The sequence below is a fragment of the Amblyomma americanum genome, chromosome 11 (assembly GCF_052857255.1).
Source record: "Amblyomma americanum isolate KBUSLIRL-KWMA chromosome 11, ASM5285725v1, whole genome shotgun sequence".
NCBI lineage: Eukaryota > Metazoa > Arthropoda > Arachnida > Ixodida > Ixodidae > Amblyomma > Amblyomma americanum.
The window spans coordinates 20190669-20208521 of NC_135507.1; the positions used below are offsets into that span (position 1 = coordinate 20190669).

The window sequence follows — 17853 nt, forward strand, 5'->3', positions numbered from 1 at the left end:
AGCGGAGACGTCCTAGCGCAGACTTATACCAGTTTTCCGAGCACCTCCTCCGCACGCGCTGGAACGGGCTACGGCGCATGCGCAGCTGGTGTCTGGTCACCCTGTTTGCGTCTATGCTAGTACGTCTTCGCTATGCAAAAACACAGTACAGCCACACACACATACTCACGGTGTCTGTAGTAGGCCGAGTACTCAGCGATGTTCGAGTAGCGGAAGGCGACGAACACGCGAGGCTCCAGGAGGTGCGTGTAGGTGGGCACGTGGTAGTAGCGGTGCACGCGGCCATCCGGCCCGGTGACCACCACCTCGGCATGCGGGGTTCTCCCGCAGTGGGCGGGCACCTGGGACTCCACGTGCAGCTCGCCCGACGGCCCCGTCATGTGCGAGGCCACGGTGCTCAGGAAGCCACCGCGGCCCGGATGGCTACGGGTGTAGGCCAGGTAGTGCCGCGCCACAGCCGGAAGAAACTGGGGCGGACATGGTAATAGTAAAGGTACAAATTGCTGTAAGTTAATTACTCTTTCCGATAATTTTCAATGTTACAAAACTGTTGTATGCTGTTGTAATTCTGTAATGTACTGAATTAGATCGAGGCAGCTATTTTGCAGCAGAAGTAATTCATGTAATCTTTTTATTAAGTACGCAGCACCGCTCTTTATGCCTGCAAAGCGGGGCAGAATTTTCGACGCCCATTTTGCTTGCTACTATGGTGCAATAAAATAAGAAATCTGAAATGCTTGTAAGAGTTGTCGCCAATGCACTTCTTTGAATGTGAATAAAGTGAAAAGGAATTTTAAAACTAATTAAATTACTCATTGTGAGCAGCAAATCGTAATGGCGTCATTTGTAGGAAAGCTATTGCTACTGTAATTTGACTACTTTCCAAGAGTAATTCAACATTTTGGGAGAGACAGGTCGTCAAGCCTTAACGGGCGGGATTATCGCTATTACTGCCGGGGATCGTTTGCGCCGAAGCGACCTCCCATTAATTAAAATTCGTTAAAGCCGTCACCGTTCGTCACCAAAGCCTCAAATAAAAGATTGACTTCTAGGTCCGCGAAATACAAGGGCAGTACGTTTTTGCTGATATCCCGAGTACATAAAATAGCACGCCTGTACTACCTTAGTTGCATTCTTAAAAGTTATGGCAGGTTTTTTTTTCGGGCTCGTTTTACGTATAGATAACTAAAAGCATTGGCGGGTATGCAGCGCTCTTCTTTGTGACTCGTATACTTGCGTTTTGACTTAACGTCAAGGATATTCTTCTGTATGATCGGGCTCTCAATTTCCCTGCCCGCTTTGTGCTTCAACCTGGAGGCATACTCTTACGGTTGTTTCCTGTACGAACGCCACGAGTAAAACCGAGTGGGAGCGGGCGGAAGTGGGTGGAAGTGGGTGGAAGCGGGTGGAAGCGGGTGGAAGCGGGTGGAAGCGGGTGGCAGCTTGCAAACCGACCGTAAGCATTGGTCGCGAAGAGCACGCAACACAAGGTGGAGTAATCTTACCGGTTGTGGGGTTTTGTATTGCACGTTGAGGATGAGCTTCCCGAGGCGGCTGGTCACGTAGAGGTAGTGAATGCAGTGGTAGCTGAGAAAGATTCCCTGTTCCCTGTCTTGAGCGCACTTAGCGTATAGCTCGCGCAGTTTGCTGGGCCGCTTGGAGGACCCAGTGGCACCCGAGGCGATGGCTTCCATCTCCTTGAGGTCTTCGTCAGTGTGCGTGTATTTGCCGCTGAAGTAGATCTGGGATGGTATCCCGAAGAGCCGCGGCACATTTATGGGAATTAATGAATGTTTCGTTGACAGAAAATACAAATAAGCTCTGACTAAGAGGCTGACGAAAAGGCACTAATGTGTTATTAAATGTCAGACTTTTTTCGTGGTCCTTCCATAGTAGACACAACGTATAAGCAAACATAAATACAGCAAATGGAAGGTAAATGCAGCACATAACATAAGCATTGAATTGCGATCTGAAGTTTCAAATTAAATAATCATTCGTGAAGCGACAACAAATTCACGTTCACATTTTCTTTGAAGATGTCTAAGGCGGTGAATCAGTCACAACACTGAATGTATGGCAGGATGATGATTTAGGTTGTGGCAGAGCTGAAGAAGGCTGAAGCCTTGGAAGGTTTAGCGAAAGGGCACGAAGAGATGATGTGTCATTCATAGGCGTGAAAACAGTGCTGCCTTTCGTAGGCAGGGCGTGTATTATAACGGACAGGTGACACCTTAAAAATGAAGGATTACTAAGAAAGTGTAATAAATTTACGCTTCGTGACAAGAACTTATGACAATCTGCAGAAGCGCACGAGTACAGAACCTAAGAATAGAGTACAAATGCCTGAACTTCCTCCTACTTCTACCATCCTTGCACAGGGTGATGTGCACCAATCAGTGGCGGTAACGTCATTAAGTTACGAGCTCAGGTAGCAGGAAACTGAGGTTGAATTCATGAAACAGACATGTTCACAAGATGGATTCGTTTTACGACGGCCAGCTGGAATGTGTTTGGAAAACTCGCCCTTCGAAATGGCAATAAGATTCCTCACCACTGAGTCATCGTTGCACTCACTGCCGTAGTACAGTTTCATGTACGCCTGCACCTCGTTTTCTCGATGGAACGCTGCGAGTTGGCCCAGCTTTGTGTGATCAATCTTCGGGAACTTGGCGGACGCAATGAGGCATACCTGAAAGCAGTTTTGGAGACCTCTGTCACGTTCAGCAAATACGCATTGGGGTTTACAATAGTGGGCTGTGAGAATGAACAAGGCAGGTTTTAATTCATCTGGACTTCATTAAATCTTGTTTTTTCCCCTAACCTACAGCACGTAATTCTATAGGAGTGAACACAGGAGTATGCGCAGATATAATTGAAGGAGAACTAGGACAGTGTCTACCCTCAACAGAGGTACCGGCAGTTGTTATCTTTTTTTTATTTGAAAACTGAAATAAGTACAAACTATCCACAGAGGTACTGTACCCATAGCCAAGGCTAGTGTCAGGCCCATCACAAAGCTACCTTGCTAATGCAGCAGGTGGAGAGAACACTTCTCACATAAAGAAATTAAAAATAATAAAATCACTACATACTCTTGGCGCTTTAATTTCATTAGCAATATTTGGTTTAAGGTTTATGGAGGTTTAATGTCCCAAAGCGACTCAAGCTTTGAGGAACACCGTAGTGAAGGGCTCCGGAAATTTCGACCACCTGGTATTCTTTTACGTACACTGACATCGTAGCAATATTTCCGTATATACGTTTGTTCATGCGGACGATGCGTGTACATAATAATCTTAACACGAAAAGAATTTACAAAGTCATTACAGCGCGAAATTTACACTCCTGACCGTCCACAAATTTATAGACTCAGGAAGGACATTTTGAGGGATTGTGAAAAATTGCTTTTTATTTTGACATCATTAGGAAAACCGTATCTTGAACTCAATCAGCCTTTGCCCGTAAGTATTGCAGCATATTGGTAGGTTAAAATGGCTTTTAATTGCCGCTGTATAGGGTCCCTTCTACGAGTTATAAAGATGATATGGCGAAACGGGTCATTGGATTGCATCCTTTTGTTGACAGCGCTTAAAAAACACGGACAGAAGACATAGAAGACGACGTTACAGGCGAGCCTGTCCGTGTTTTTTAAGTGCTGCCAACAAAAGAATGGATCACCACCAACTATCTCGACAACTTGTCGTATTGGATCGCAGCATTTTATGAATTGTGTGCTGCTTTTAACGTGCAAATAGTATGTAAAGGTAAAATATGGGCAGACTGAAAAAGTGGCTTGCTGGGGAAAATGTATTTCGAATATGGGATTATTCTTAGCACTTGATGAAAGGGTGAAGATGATCGAAGGTTACTGACCAGTGTAAGAAGAAACATGAAAGTTTTGGAACTCTACGGCTCCAGTGTTCACAATGAAGCCACCTTCAGACTGAACGAGGGAGCCGTAGCGTTCCTGAGCGTCAATTTCTCTCATGACACTTGTCAGTGACCCTAGAACAACTGCGTTTTCTGCCAAGACGGCATGCCTTCAAAGCAACGATTACTTGCTGAAAGGTGTGGCTTGCAACAGTATCTCCGGATTAGGGAGGGAAATGGGGAATTGGGGACTGTGGCCCGTACCTTGGTGTGGTTCTGCTCGGAAAGCGAGAAGGGCAGCCTGTCGTAGTAGAAGAGCAGGCTGTGCCGGAGCAGGTCTTTCCTGAACGAGTAGCGCAACTCCCACGTGAGATTACGCTCACGAGCGCCGCCCTTGTAGGCTAAGTGGCCAATCAGAGCATGCGTGTAGGGACGCTCCGAGCTCTCAGGTGGCGTGTCCGAAAGATCAAACGACGTCTCCCGCGTGGTGTCCTCCGGCTTGTAGAAGTGGTGCGACAGGTCCAACTCCACCTGCACGCCAATAGACGGGCGGATATTTTGACAGCGAGAGCTGTTAGTGCCACGTTCCCCATTTATGCGGTGTCGTGGTCGTCGTAACACATCAGACGCAACGCGCGGCGCCCATGGGTCAGAACGGAATGACGCAATACATGATGTCATCACAACGAGCAACACTTGTTAGCCGGCATATCAATTACTCTCTTACCTGGGCACAGTGACGTCATTCATGACATCGCCAGGAATTAATGACACTTTGCTCGTACCAAGCGTTACACACCGACTGGCGGCATTCCGCCCCACTCCCGCTGTCACGGAAAGTTGCATTGCTGCAACAGCAAACATCCCGTCAATTTTTTTTTGTTTTTCATTATCCACATAAAATACCGGCGCCACCAGGCTTTCTTCCGAAGTCATTGTATGCGAATCTGCCGAACACCGCCATGACGTCTGCGCACTGTACAGCACTGCACAGTCCCGGACTTACCTGGGCTGCGGTTCGGGTTGAAAAGGATGTGTTTTGCCGTACGTGGCCCTGGCAGGGCTCGGGCCAATCCTCATTGTACGGATAACACAGGTGAATACTGTGCTCATTTTAGAGGAAAAGCTAGCCAACAAGTTGAAATATGGCACTGATCTAAGTCAAGAGACTGTGGCCTGTGTTTATCCTTTACGATTGTTTTTTGATGGTTATCTTGTACTACAGCGCGGAAATTGACGCAGGCTGGGTGAATTTCCAGGACAAGCTAAACACAGGACAAGCACTGCAGCGCTTGTCCTGTGTATCATCTGCCTTCTGTCTACGTCGTTCGTGCGTTTACCCTTAGGCAGCATTTTTTAGAATTTCAATGATCTTATCATGCACAATCAAATATCTCAAACACTGCCGCTGTTTTGTTCCATGTCATGGCACTGCCCAATAATCGATGGAGAAAGTCGTGAAGGCAATCTTTCACCCGCTAATGGTTAAAAACAGCCTGCATTGATTTCAGCAATAAGGAGCTTCCAGTTCCTCAAAGAATGCCGTCCAATGAGAGTTCCCGAACACAAATACGGTAGCACTCACCAGATTGGTGGCATCGTGCTCCGCAGGCAGAAGCTGGACGCGGAAGCTGCGCGGACTCCACTGCGGGTTGATGATTAGGTACTGGAGCTTCTCACCGAAGTCCATATTGTGTAAGAAGTCCTGCCAGCTGTCCTTCAGGTCCTTCTTCAGGACGTGCCCTTGAACGTTCAGGGTGACTCCCAGAGTGTCGTTCAGGTAGGTCCGATCGAACTAAAGACGGGAAAGGGGGTGAGCTTAGAGGAAGTGGGCTGCAGAAGCATCATTTCATTACGCGATTCTTACACGGCAGAGTACAGCACCGCAGCCATGAGCAGGAAAGAGAGCGTGTTGTTCTCAACAAAAGGGAAGAACCCGTGAATATTCTTTTTGCAGTCACAAACCATTCTTAGTGCAGTTTCACCGCAGGTACAAAGCGAATGAATATTAAAGAGAACGCTTTATCTGCATGCAGACAGTAATTACTACCAAGATATAACGGGGAAGCATGCCATTTATTTACTCGCTCGTAGTTTTTGCTACTAATACACAATCACGTGACTGATTTCAAGTTCAAGGGAGGAACAAAAAGTCTTTGGACTTGAGTGTAGACGAAGGGTTACTTTCCACTTCCCTCATACATGCAGCTGCCATGTTTCGAGGTCAAGAATAGTAATATTAATTTCATTGGACACCATACGCTTAACTAGCGGCCGCGGCGATCTTGTTTCGATGGTATAGTGACGTAAAATGTAACAGCAGGCCGACAAAAATAGCTCAGTGTCCTGAAGTACGGTGGCCGCTGCTGCAGATCCTGAGCTTTTGTCACTGTCTCAAAAACAAGCAACTTTTGTTTAAAAAGAATTCGCATGGTTGCTATATCATTATTACGCATTTCATTTTATAACAGACAGGAATGATAATACCGGCAGCGTTGCGTTCAAGTAAGCATTAATCGTTCCCCTAGCTACAAGTAGCTGCATTTGACGTTTGTGTTAGGGCAGCTAGGTAGGGCATGCGGTAGTTTACCAGAGAGCTGCTTAGCTGTGTGTTGCGTCCAAACTCTCAGTTGACAAACTGAGAGTATAATGAATGTTTTATTTTTGGAGTGCACATTACACGACCATTTGCCACGTACAATCAGATCTCGTTAGAATAAAACGGTGTATAAAAAAATAATGGATATAACAAGAAATTACGATTACCCTTGGAAGCTCAATCAACACGGACTATAACGAGGCTATGATTAAAACTAATTAATCGCCAGGCCTTTTCAACTGCTTTATGATGAGGTACAACTGCATATGGAAACGCGAACAAACAATTCAGCCTGAAGTAACATACCCAGGATTGTAGAATCTGCTATAGTTTTGGACAAGTCAGTAGTTGAGCGTGGTTAATGTAGTGCAAACAAGACAGGAGGGAATATATTTGGGCGTGTTGGTACATCGGCACACAGAAAGCATAGCGCAGTAACTACAGAGGGCGAGGCAAGAACTGGACAAGACGACGCACCGAAATACAAGATACATATGCGAGCCCTGACTTACAGCTACCCTTTTATAATGCGTGAACAGGCTCGTTAAACAGCCAGGCGGCGCAAAAGAAAACGTGTAAACGAAAAAAGCGATAGAGACCTCAAAAAGCACTAATTATAAAAAACGAGCGCGACCTAAGCAGAACTTATCACTAGCTAAAGTTCCATTTGTTGGCCCAAAGGAACATGCGTCAGCCCTATAAAAGCAAGGATCGCATGCTGACACAGGCGTCCTTGTTGAAAAATTCGGTAAACACTAAAATGATGTACCTGTCCAGTTGGCTTTCATTTGCAGAGATTGCGCCATTAGGTCCAGGATTCTTGGACATCAATTTCAATTGCAACATAACTGTGAAATAGTGTGTGGTGCCGTTACGGCAGTATTGAAGATAATGCTCCATTCTTCCGATGTGTAGCGAAATCTTTCTTTTAAGGTTTGCATTCTGCTGCCATCGAATATTTAAGGCTGCCATTGAAAACCAATGAGGAACGTATAAAAAACGTTAGTAGGAAAAAACTACACGCCTCCTGAGGGACGAGCTGCAGATATATTGACTGTTATAGTGGAATCTTACTGTATGTGAAAAAGTTATGTTCCTAAACAATTTCACTTCGAAAATTGCCCTTGTCCCGAATTCCTGGGTATTAGTGCTTGGAATATGGTTGGTTGCAACAGTTTCTCTGAAAGATTCTCATGTGTCCATTGATTACATTCTTATGAACTGCGCCTTGGTCACGTTAACGGTCATTCAGGCATATCTTTCCATTTGCCACAACTTGAAGAAATATCGAATGTGCGATAATCTCGATGGACAAGAAAAAAAAGCTGATAAATAGAATAGCTGGGTTAAAGTGCAATGCAGCGATCATTAGTGGTGACTGCGGTGAATAATGTTTGTAAAAAACTGATATTCTAAGCTAAATGTTTAGGCGTTAATAAGAATAAGGCTAAGTGCAGTTACAGTGCGCTGGAGGCTTTGAGCTGCCGGCCATAGATATAAGGTATGGGAGTCGCAGCGTGAAGAAAGAAAAGTGGTCTGAGCACTGCCTTGTGCGGGGGCCGCTGACTAACCCGGTAGAGGTCGTCGCCGCCGTAGAGGGGGTACCCGGGAGACCTAGGCCCGTCGATGGAGCTCCGGTCGTAGGGCAGCTGGAAGCTGTACGGCACGAAGTGGTAGCTGAACACGTCTATGGGCAGAGACACGGGCCGCTTGATGTTCAGCTTGCGCTGCGCAAGGTCCATGGTGATCTGCAGCTCCAGTGGCACTGACAGGAGCTGGCGCGAGTCGTAGCCCGAGCCCAGCGACATCCGGCTGAAGGTCAGCGCTACGCCCAGCACCTTTGACGATCGGCTCTCGTGTCTGCGTGCATTGGCATAATGCACAAGACGGGTGCCGGAGAACAGGTGGATAGGTGAATTAAGGAGGAACAAAATATGAGCCCACTTAGTGCACTGGAAAAGACAGCACGTACGCTTATAAAAATTAAAAAAAGGAAGAAAAGCGTTAAGGTGGAGCGGTGAATTTTTTTTGTTTTAAGACCACATATACTTATATTCCTATTTTCTCTTACAGCATTATTTATCGTAAGCCGCTGCGGTGGCTCAGTGGCTATGGTGCTCGGCTACTGACCTGAAAGACGCGGGTCTGATCACGGCCGCGGCGATCGCATTTCGATGAAGGTGAAGTGCTAGTGACCCGTGTACTGTACGATGTCAGTGCATATTTAAAAAACCCAGGGGGTCGAAATTACCGGAGCCCTCCACTACGGCGTCCCTCATATCGTTACTACCTTTGGGACGTTAAACCCCATAAGTCAAACGAATAATATTTATCGAGTAAATTTATTTTGTTTCCCAACATCACGACAGGGTGCATCTGGGCCACTGCAGCTGGGCGAAAACAATAAGAGCAAGAATAAGTTTGCAAAGTTCACGACCGTAAGGAAGCAGAGGATCCTCGTGAACTGCATTACAGTAGACATTCGACTAATTTTTGCAGAAATTAAAGATGCGCTAAATTTAATATTTTTAATTAAATTTGTCAAGTTTCCAACACTTCAGAACGAGAAAAAGCTCTGTGTACAACTCGGGCATCCGGCGTACAACAAAAACGCATACAAGCCCAAGTGCAGCAAGAATTGCTGCTGCGTTTGTGGCTTTGCCGCTGCTGTCTTATAAAATAGAGAAAATAGCCGAAATGAAGGTATACATCATCATAATCAGCCTAACAAAGTCTACTGCAGGACACCTCTAATAAGCTTTATCAAGGAAACAGAATATACCACGAAATGGGACACAAGAAACTTCCACGATTGTGTTGCTGCGACGGCATTTGCAGATGCGCATATGTATTTTGTGGCATTAGCATGGTCTGCATTCGTATTTGCTTGCATTGCTGTAAAGTATCAAAATCTAGTTACAACTAATTCGCGCGCTCATTGCTGCTTACATCGATTTGACATCAAGGTCGGTGTAAGTATAACAGTTCATTCCAAAGCCCATTCCATTTTTTTAATTTCTCTAATTTTGTCATTGGCTAAAGCCCACGGCGTTGGCTTCAGCGAACAGCTGTAAATTCAAGATTCGAATGAATACCGAAAAATGATCTTTACGTTAGCGACTGAAATCTCATGTGATATTGATATGCGTAAAGTGCGCCAGCGCTGGACTGCTAACTTGGGTGCAAGCTTGCAACGCATGGACTTTATATTCAGCGTTTTGCGAATGGGTGTGAGAAACTCACACGAAGTGGCGCTTGAAGTCCACCACGAACTTTCCGTCCTCGGTGTGTTCGAAGTCCAGCTTGGCCCTGTTGCCGTAGGTGAATTCGGCTGTCTTGACGTCGAAGTACGTCGGGAAGCCCACTTCCGTTGGCACCAGCACGATGAGATCTTCAACCAGGTGGAAGTGCTTTGAGTGGACCTCCTCTCCCCACACGTCAGCCAGTGAAGCTGTAGAAGGTGCTGTTACGATGAGGAGGTGGGGAGGAAAACCTTTACTGGAGGCCTATAGAGGCCAACAATAACAACAACTAAAGCACCATGAAAAAGAGCGCTTGCTCCGCTGAGGTCCTTCGTTCATTTATTCGATCTGAGGGAAGCTAAGCACATGAGGAAAAATGGGGAGGGTAAGGAAAATAAGGGAAGGAAATCTCAGCTTTCATTAGTATAGAAGACCACCCAGGTTCCATTATAATCCCTTTAGAGGTTGTCAAGAAGTTGCCAAACCGTTTTTAGGCTAGGAGGTTTGCAATAGAAACCTGAACGTTCTAAATTGGACTTTAGCACAACTCCATACAGCTCTTGTTTTTACTAAAACTTTACCGTATGGTCCTTCTGGTTATGGTGATGTTTATTTGGCAGAAAAAAACGCATTTATTTCTAAGAAAAATGGGATTTACCAACAGAACTTTTTTTCCCCCGTCACTCGATTGAAACTTGTGACGACAATACCAGAAGGCATTTCGTGAACACTTAGACTAGGTGGATGGCAGTGTAACTTTGCCTTTCAGATCCGTGCGAAAAGAAACTGTCCCGTCAAGACCGTAGTTTCTCTGCCAAAACGATCGATCAGCTTCAGTTCGTCCTAAAACGCTATTGGGCTATTCGTGTATATGGAAAGAGAGAGAGAATGAACTTTATTGAATGGAAAAGTTAAAAACTATCCACGGTAGGCTCCTTGGTCCAAGAGGCCTCAGGCCTTCCCAGCAGCCTCGTCCCGTCGACCAACTGGCGCTGTTCACCGGCTCGTGCGGCCGGAAGGATGGCCTCCCACGGGGTCAGGGCAAGGGTGCGACACACATTGGATGGGGGCGTTCCCCGATGTAGTGATAGAGTGTGGGGATACTGGCTTCGCATGTGGTACGGTACATAGGGAAAAACTAAGGGGATGGGAATGAGCTGGTTTAAAGTTTTCTCCAGTGTGTTCTTTGTAAGTGGTCTAGTGCGGAGAGCGGAAGAGGGATATGATGCGGCTTTGCCGGTAGCGATGTACATATATGACGGTGCGGTAGTCGAGGGGCTGATTTTGGGTGTGCTAGTATGGTTGTAGGTTGGAGAGGTCATCTAATTGCGCCTGGGCGCTACCATAGCGGGCACACTCATGAACTCGCTCATTTCCGGGGATGCCCTGATGGCCTAGGACCCATATACTGTATAAACGTTTGTAAGGCCGCGCCCGTGTATAGGCCGCACCCTGTTTTCTCGAAGTAAACATTAAAATATATAATATCCCTGTAAGGGCCACACCCGAACTGTCCGAAATTCATGCGCCGAGGCCTCCGAGATCAGCTCCGGCTGCGAACAAAGGTGCGCTTGATCACGGAGGCGACGCATATGCACAGGAGCTTCCAGGTGCTGCCCGCGGATAGCGCCGGAGGCGCGGCTCATCATCACATCAACTTTTCCCGCCGCCGCGAGATCCCGCTCTCCAGATCGACATCAGTTTCACCAGCTCCAGCCTTTTGTGGCTTTCAAAGGTACGGGAGTTCTGGTAGCGTGTTCGTTGACCGTAGTTGTGGCTTTCGTGTGCTGCCAGCGGGCGTTGCAGTAAAATTTTAGCACAACGGGCAAGCACCTTAATAGCTACACGGCTGGGAGTTTGCTGTCGAACACGGCAAGCGTGCGACGGGCAGCAAAATTGACGGGGCCGAGAAGTGCTTCCGACGGTGGTGCAACTAAAAGAATGCATTGAGGAGCACAAGCTGCAAAAAGCGCGCTTTCCGAGGCAAGCCATGCAAGTTACCCGAAATAGAAGGAGAGCTGCTCTGCAAAATGATGGAAGCGCGCAACAACGGCTACGCGTTTGCAGCGGACATGCTGGGCGACTTCTTGTGGGATGAGCGTGCACCACAGCACAGCACCAGCACGGAGTCAGAATACTCCTTGAGTGACGACTAAACGTAGATTAAATGCCGCTCATTCTCTGATTGGTGTGTTTTCACTTTAAGAAAAATTTAGTGCATTGCATACCCCGAAAATTGGCCCTCATATCTGGAAAAAAGTGCGGCCCTTACACGCGTTTATACGGTAATGTTGCGCAGGTATTTGTAAAAAGGTAACAGGCCACCTTGAGTAACCATATCAATGTACGGTATTTACACGATTGTAAGTCGACTCGAATGTAAGTCGACCCCCCACATCACATTTCCACTGACCTTGATGTATTTGCAGGCGGTGCTGTAGCGTCGAGAGTATGTGGGCTGAGGATGAAGGAACGCTGCCTTTTCGAAACATTGGGCATGAAAGGTGTGCGAAATTCTCATTTCATTCTACTTCCTCTTAGTGGCAGAGCCGTGACACAAATAACTATAGGCCCCGACTACCTAATACCTGCTTTTCAGCCTTTAGTTAGAACTCGCATGTTGCTTCGAGGGAGGTGAGGTGCCAGCTACCCAGATGCGTAGTGAAAAAAAAAAGCTTGTTCTAGTTTGTAAAGCACCCGTGCTGTGCATGATTGCCAGCGGTCTTGCTCACCATTAGATTGGACTGCCGCGAGTACGGACTCGTCAAACTGCAATAGCTTCACAGAGTGCCCAAACAGCTGCAGGTTCAGTCGTCCGTAAAGAGGCTCGTAGTTGCGGTCGGTAATGGGAAGCTGCGCAGGAAAGAAGATAGCCCCTATGAACTGGAGTACCATTTCAAAGCCTGCACACTAAGGTAGTTCTCATTGATTTCAGTTGTCTCATCGAGAACATGTACTGTGAAAGCACCTCAGGCAACGAGGGAGAGCTTAGACTTTGTATAGAAGTGTGGAAATCGTCGGTTAATCAATAGCCGCATTAATGGGTTCGAGGGTTAGAGAAGGCTCGTTTTATCAGGTATAACAGGGAGCTCAACTTCAGCTGTCATATTAGATTTCAGTGAAAATTATTTATCTGCTGAAACTTACCGTCGCCGCGGCCTGAGAGATTTTCCGTAAACACTTCAAACTATAGCAGCGCTTATGAATATACTGAACTTCCTAAAAAATTTAGAAGGTAGTGCTTTCCCGGGATTGACAAAATTTGACACCAGGATGCAAATAGAAAGTTGATGATGAATTTTTCGGGTGCAAGGCATCTGTGGCCAAAGAGCGCCAAGGCACAAGGTTTTTTTTTTTATTCAAGGTGGGGTCAAAGACCCATTTTCCAAGCATTTAAGCCTGAAGAAGTCGAGCACCAGGCAGGGAAAAGCTTGTACCCATTGTACAACCGGTGGGTACCCGGCGGCGCATGCGAGGCGGATGCTCAAACCCCTAGACCACCGCTGCGGCGAACAGAAAGCTACATCGCCGATATAAATGGTGCAGGCTAATTCCACCTATATTTTAATGGCACCACCAACGCTAACGCTATTGTATCATTTACTGCTGTTTTCTTTTTTTGTTGATCCAGAAAGTACGCCAAGTATTCCCTAGCTCTATCGCTGCACAGCCTTCAGTCGGCTGAACAGTGTGGCCAGCTCACTGTGCGTCGTCTTTGATCTCCTCTTCCGAACGGTTTCCGATGAGTGAAACGTCATCTCGTGCCCATAAGCAGATGACTGAATGATGTCAAATGCTCAAGGCCGCCCTTACAACTTTCAAAGGATGACGGGACTCCTCGCATCTGTTTTCTACGGCTGTTCGTCCCCATTAAATGGTAGGTCAGAATCCTAGAGACCGTTTTGTGTCCACTTCTTGCTTGAGATCGTGGCAATTACCCGAGTAAGTGTCAGCTTATTTTCTGCAGCCTCACGACTTCAACTTTAGCACTCTGCTGCTCTAGGGCTACAAGAACTGAAGATGCTCATGGGGTTGGGGGTGAAGTGGTGAATTCGCCTTGATGCTCTAGGGGATTTAGGTGGTGAGGGCTGTGCTTAATGAGTACTGATGTGTTGCGGAATGTTTTAGGTAAAATCCTGTCCGTTTGATTAGTTAGCGAAAACCGGCCTCACTGCATGCCAATTTAGATAACGTCTGCAATGACCACTGCTTAGAAGCTCTGTCGTCAGCAAATTTTAGGCTGTTATAAATCTAATCATTAAGGCCTGCGGTCAATCCCTTATGTTTTGAACAACGTTCACAATGCTTCGAGGTTGGATGCTCCTGGTTATATTGTGCAGTAGGCTGTCATCGGTATCAAAAACTAAGCGTAGAAGCCTCACGATCTTCCAACACCAATGTGTGTTCAGCTCTCCAAACCATAGCAATATAACGTTGGTGTCGAGGAACTCACAGCTTGCTCTATATGCTTGCGGTTCGTCTCCGAGGCCTCTCGAGTAAAACGACGCCTTCCGAGAATGTTCCACAGGTTCCAGGTGGAACCGGGCCGCGGACCCACCAGGGCGTTGACCAGCCGATCGAGGCCCCACTGCTCGAAAGTCAGGGCAAACACCTCGTACACGTTACCCGCGCCATAAACCTGGCTGCTCGCGTAGATGTTGTGGGGCAGGAAGCTATCTTCAGAGCGGATGATGGACACGATGGTCTGGCTGCCAGCATCGTACTGATCTGCGAAGCAGGACACGTCAGGTATAACATCCGATGGGAAGACAGCTGCGGTATTGCTGAGAAAGTTGTGCAAACGGGGAAAGACTTCAATACCAAGTAGTCACGCATTAGAGGACAGCATTTTTTTAAGAATCGAAGGCAGCACATCACGCACTTCCATCTTTTTACTACGATTATTTAGGGCAGTCTCTTAAAGTGACCTTTATGAAAAAGCTCCTTTTTAAAGTGCCTTGGAATGATAAACAGCAATCTTGTGACATTTATTTCTTACATCCAATGCCAGTTTAGCAGATACGCGATTTCTTTTACAGAGGATGCACTAAAATGCTTCCTCTCAAAGCTCAATGGCGCAGAGGTTTAAGGCAACCTGAACTCATAAGTAGCAGTGAAAGTTTCCGAAAGCCGAACGCTTTTGTGGGGCATGTTCATCATCAGAACCATTGCATCGCATGAGATGACGTCACTGTTGAAGTATATGGAGAGAAATGTTACAACACACCTTCTTCCCGAGGCACTGAGCATGCAGGCGACACCCTACTCTATCATTCGGACAACTGCAAAGTTTTTATACTTTGAATCTTCTGAGGAAGACGTAAGCTTTCCTTTGTGGCCATAGGGCTGCGCTCATGGGGATGCTAATGAGTAGTTACTCCCTAATTGAAATATGCTCTATCTTCAAGGTTTCTAAATGCACTGGACTATCATTCGGGCAGACGGAAGCATGCCAAACACTGACGCACCGGCACAAAGCCACATCTTCTGAAATTAAGTCCAGACTACAACTTCTCCGTTGCATTATGAACAAGGCACCCTTATGGACTCCGAAATTTTAATTTTGTCACCTTTGACTTCGACTGCCAACGGTCAAGAACATGAATTATGCGTTTTGTGCGTAACTTACGGCTGTATCCCGAAGTTATATACGTAGCTGACTTTGTGATGTCCACTGGTTTGTTGAGTCTGCTCACGTTGTCCCAAAGAGGAAGCACATAGCGCAGCTTCTCCGCCCTGCAGCGTGAAATAATGAGCGTATAGCGTGTTAATCATCCCACGTATTTCGTTAGCGTTATACACTACTTTGTTAGTCAGCACAACCAAATTATCTGCATCATAAACGAAACTACGAACACTGAAGATCAAAGGAATCTCTCAGTTATCTTCACTTTTTCTTGTCCTTCACCAGCTGTGGACAACCTTTCCAGCGAATTTCCTGAACTCATCAAGCCGCTTGCAGCACACCAAAAAAGAGTTTTAATGGAAACTAAAGTACAGTGTTGCGCTGTGTTTTGTTCTGTTGTGTTGTGCTGTATTGTACTTGTGTCGTGGTGTGATGTGGTGTACTGCGGGGAAGTGCAGTGTGGCGTGCATGGTGTGGTGTGTTTTGTTGCGTGGTGTGATACCTCCGTGACTACCTACTTCTGCTACACTTTCCTTCTTTTGCAACTGATCTGTCATTCTAGAAATGTCGGTAAGATGAGCAGGTGTAATGTGTCGTCGGCTGCTTTATACACTCGGGGGAGGATTTAAATGGATCAGGAGAGAGAGGTTATAGCCAATGGTTGGTCAATCTAATGAGAAAGACTCAAATAATCCTTGAGTATCTGTGGCCCCACGGTCCTGTAGTCTCCATATGTTGAGGCAGTGCTTTACAGGTTCACCGCGGCCCCAAGTGCAACTACACTGCATGATATATGAACTGCTCTGGTTACTGGCCCCGTGAGTTGTACGACATAATGGTTATCAAGGTGTCTGCAATCAAGGTACTGTGCTCACATGGCGCGCGAACAGGGGAACTTGGATTCGAGTACTCCTCGAAGGGTGCTGCTCACGAAGTAAGCCAGCTGGTCGCTGGGGTCGTCGATGAGGCTGCGCGCGATGTGGCGCAGCACGAACAGGTCCGGGTCGGTCAGCAGGATGTTGATGAAGGCCGCCGCTCGGACGACCATCGGCTCGCTCGTGTTCTCATAGATGGGCAGTGCGATCGATCGCACCTGTGGCAGACACAGTTCCTTTCAGGTGACAGTAGGCAGGTTTCAATATCGTTACGGAGACAGAGACGGTTAGTAGCGCACGCTTTGTATCGAAGAGCTGGTGGTCGGCACCTGGCTAACCGGTGTTACTCCTTATATCTCTTTCCCGGAGGCCCAGCTGTGCCCGTTTCCATTACGAGCGACTCATCAGTAGCCCCAACTACTGCTCATAAGAGGCAGTGCAAGAGACAGTGGTAGCATTACGAGAGTTTTGGCATAGCATGATTCGTGGTTCGCGGCGAGCTGCCAGCGCATGCGTAGATGACCCCGAGGTTGACCCCGGAGATGACCCCTTCTCAGTAGACACATCAACCGCGCCGTGAGGGAAGAGAGGGAAGAGGAAGCGTGAAGAGGAAGTGAGAGAGAAATGGTCTAGAGGAAGTCGTCGGATGAATTTCGACGAGAAAAAGAGGGGGGACGGGAGGGAGGGCGTGAGGATGAACACTCACCAGAGGGCCGTTCATGGGCGCGGTACGGGTCAGAGCCCACAGGGCTGCCGTCCGCCGCGTGATGGGTTGCAGGTGGTGGGCGAAACGTTGCAGGTATCGCACAGCCGCTGAGGTAGCCAGGTTGCCGGCTGCGTTGATGTAGTATGTGACCCGCTGTTCGGATCTGCTTCGCACGTCCTCAGGCGTCACAGAGTACTGCGGCGAGAAGTACGCGCTCAGAAATCCTCGCGTACGCCTAGACAATTCTTTTGTTACAGCCTCCTTCCGAACGCGGCGTGTAAGAAAAAGAAAAATGCAAACGATCTCTGATGTTTCACCTTCCTGTGTGTCAAATAAGGCATGTCGTCTGTTGAACCCCGTCCGCGCGAAGGCTCACACAAGCGAGGACTTATATATTTCAACACAGTACACATTCACAATGCACACAATGCACGACGCACCCACGCTCGCGCGCGGTATAACACGTGCAAGTGAAAAAGTGGTAGGGTTTTAATGTAGCTAAACCAAGCAGACGTGCTAAGCATATGCCTAGCCTGATTGACTGATGGTTTTGCTTTGCTGAGTCGTCGGCACGACAGGCAACGATATCAGACTCAGGTTAAGCTCTGGTCGATGTTAAGCTGATATGATCTCTTCACTCCGAAGATGGAAGCTGTTGAAGACGACGATACTGTGTGCACAGCGCGTAAGTGTGGTGCAGTTTAACACGAGGCGCTATAGGCTGCCGCGATAGCATAGAGCTCGCTAGTAATGCCATCTAGTGCGTTCCATTAAAACATTTTCTACTTGCCTAGCGCTTGTCTTGATGGACGTTTTCCAGGCTTCTTACGATGTTGGCTTTTTGCCCCCCCCCCCCCCCCCCACTTTCTATTCTGGGCATACGTTATTAATTCCAAAAAGCACAGATTCAAATAGGCTGAAAGCAGTTGAGG

The 17853-nt window shown here is 47.2% G+C and overlaps 1 protein-coding gene across 1 annotated transcript in view; it reads right to left on the bottom strand.

Annotated features, from left to right (window-relative positions):
- Positions 1-17853, bottom strand: part of LOC144111118 (vitellogenin-6-like) — a 49572-nt gene that overhangs the window by 6148 nt on the left and 25571 nt on the right. Inside the window, exons 11-22 of the mRNA XM_077644261.1 lie at positions 16922-17116; positions 16216-16433; positions 15344-15450; positions 14168-14442; positions 12447-12567; positions 9716-9935; positions 8044-8332; positions 5459-5668; positions 4138-4404; positions 2555-2692; positions 1506-1742; positions 170-467 (exon numbers count right to left, since the gene is read on the bottom strand). Coding sequence (XP_077500387.1) covers positions 170-467; positions 1506-1742; positions 2555-2692; positions 4138-4404; positions 5459-5668; positions 8044-8332; positions 9716-9935; positions 12447-12567; positions 14168-14442; positions 15344-15450; positions 16216-16433; positions 16922-17116 — 2575 coding nt within the window. The remainder of the gene's footprint in view (positions 1-169; positions 468-1505; positions 1743-2554; positions 2693-4137; positions 4405-5458; positions 5669-8043; positions 8333-9715; positions 9936-12446; positions 12568-14167; positions 14443-15343; positions 15451-16215; positions 16434-16921; positions 17117-17853) is intronic.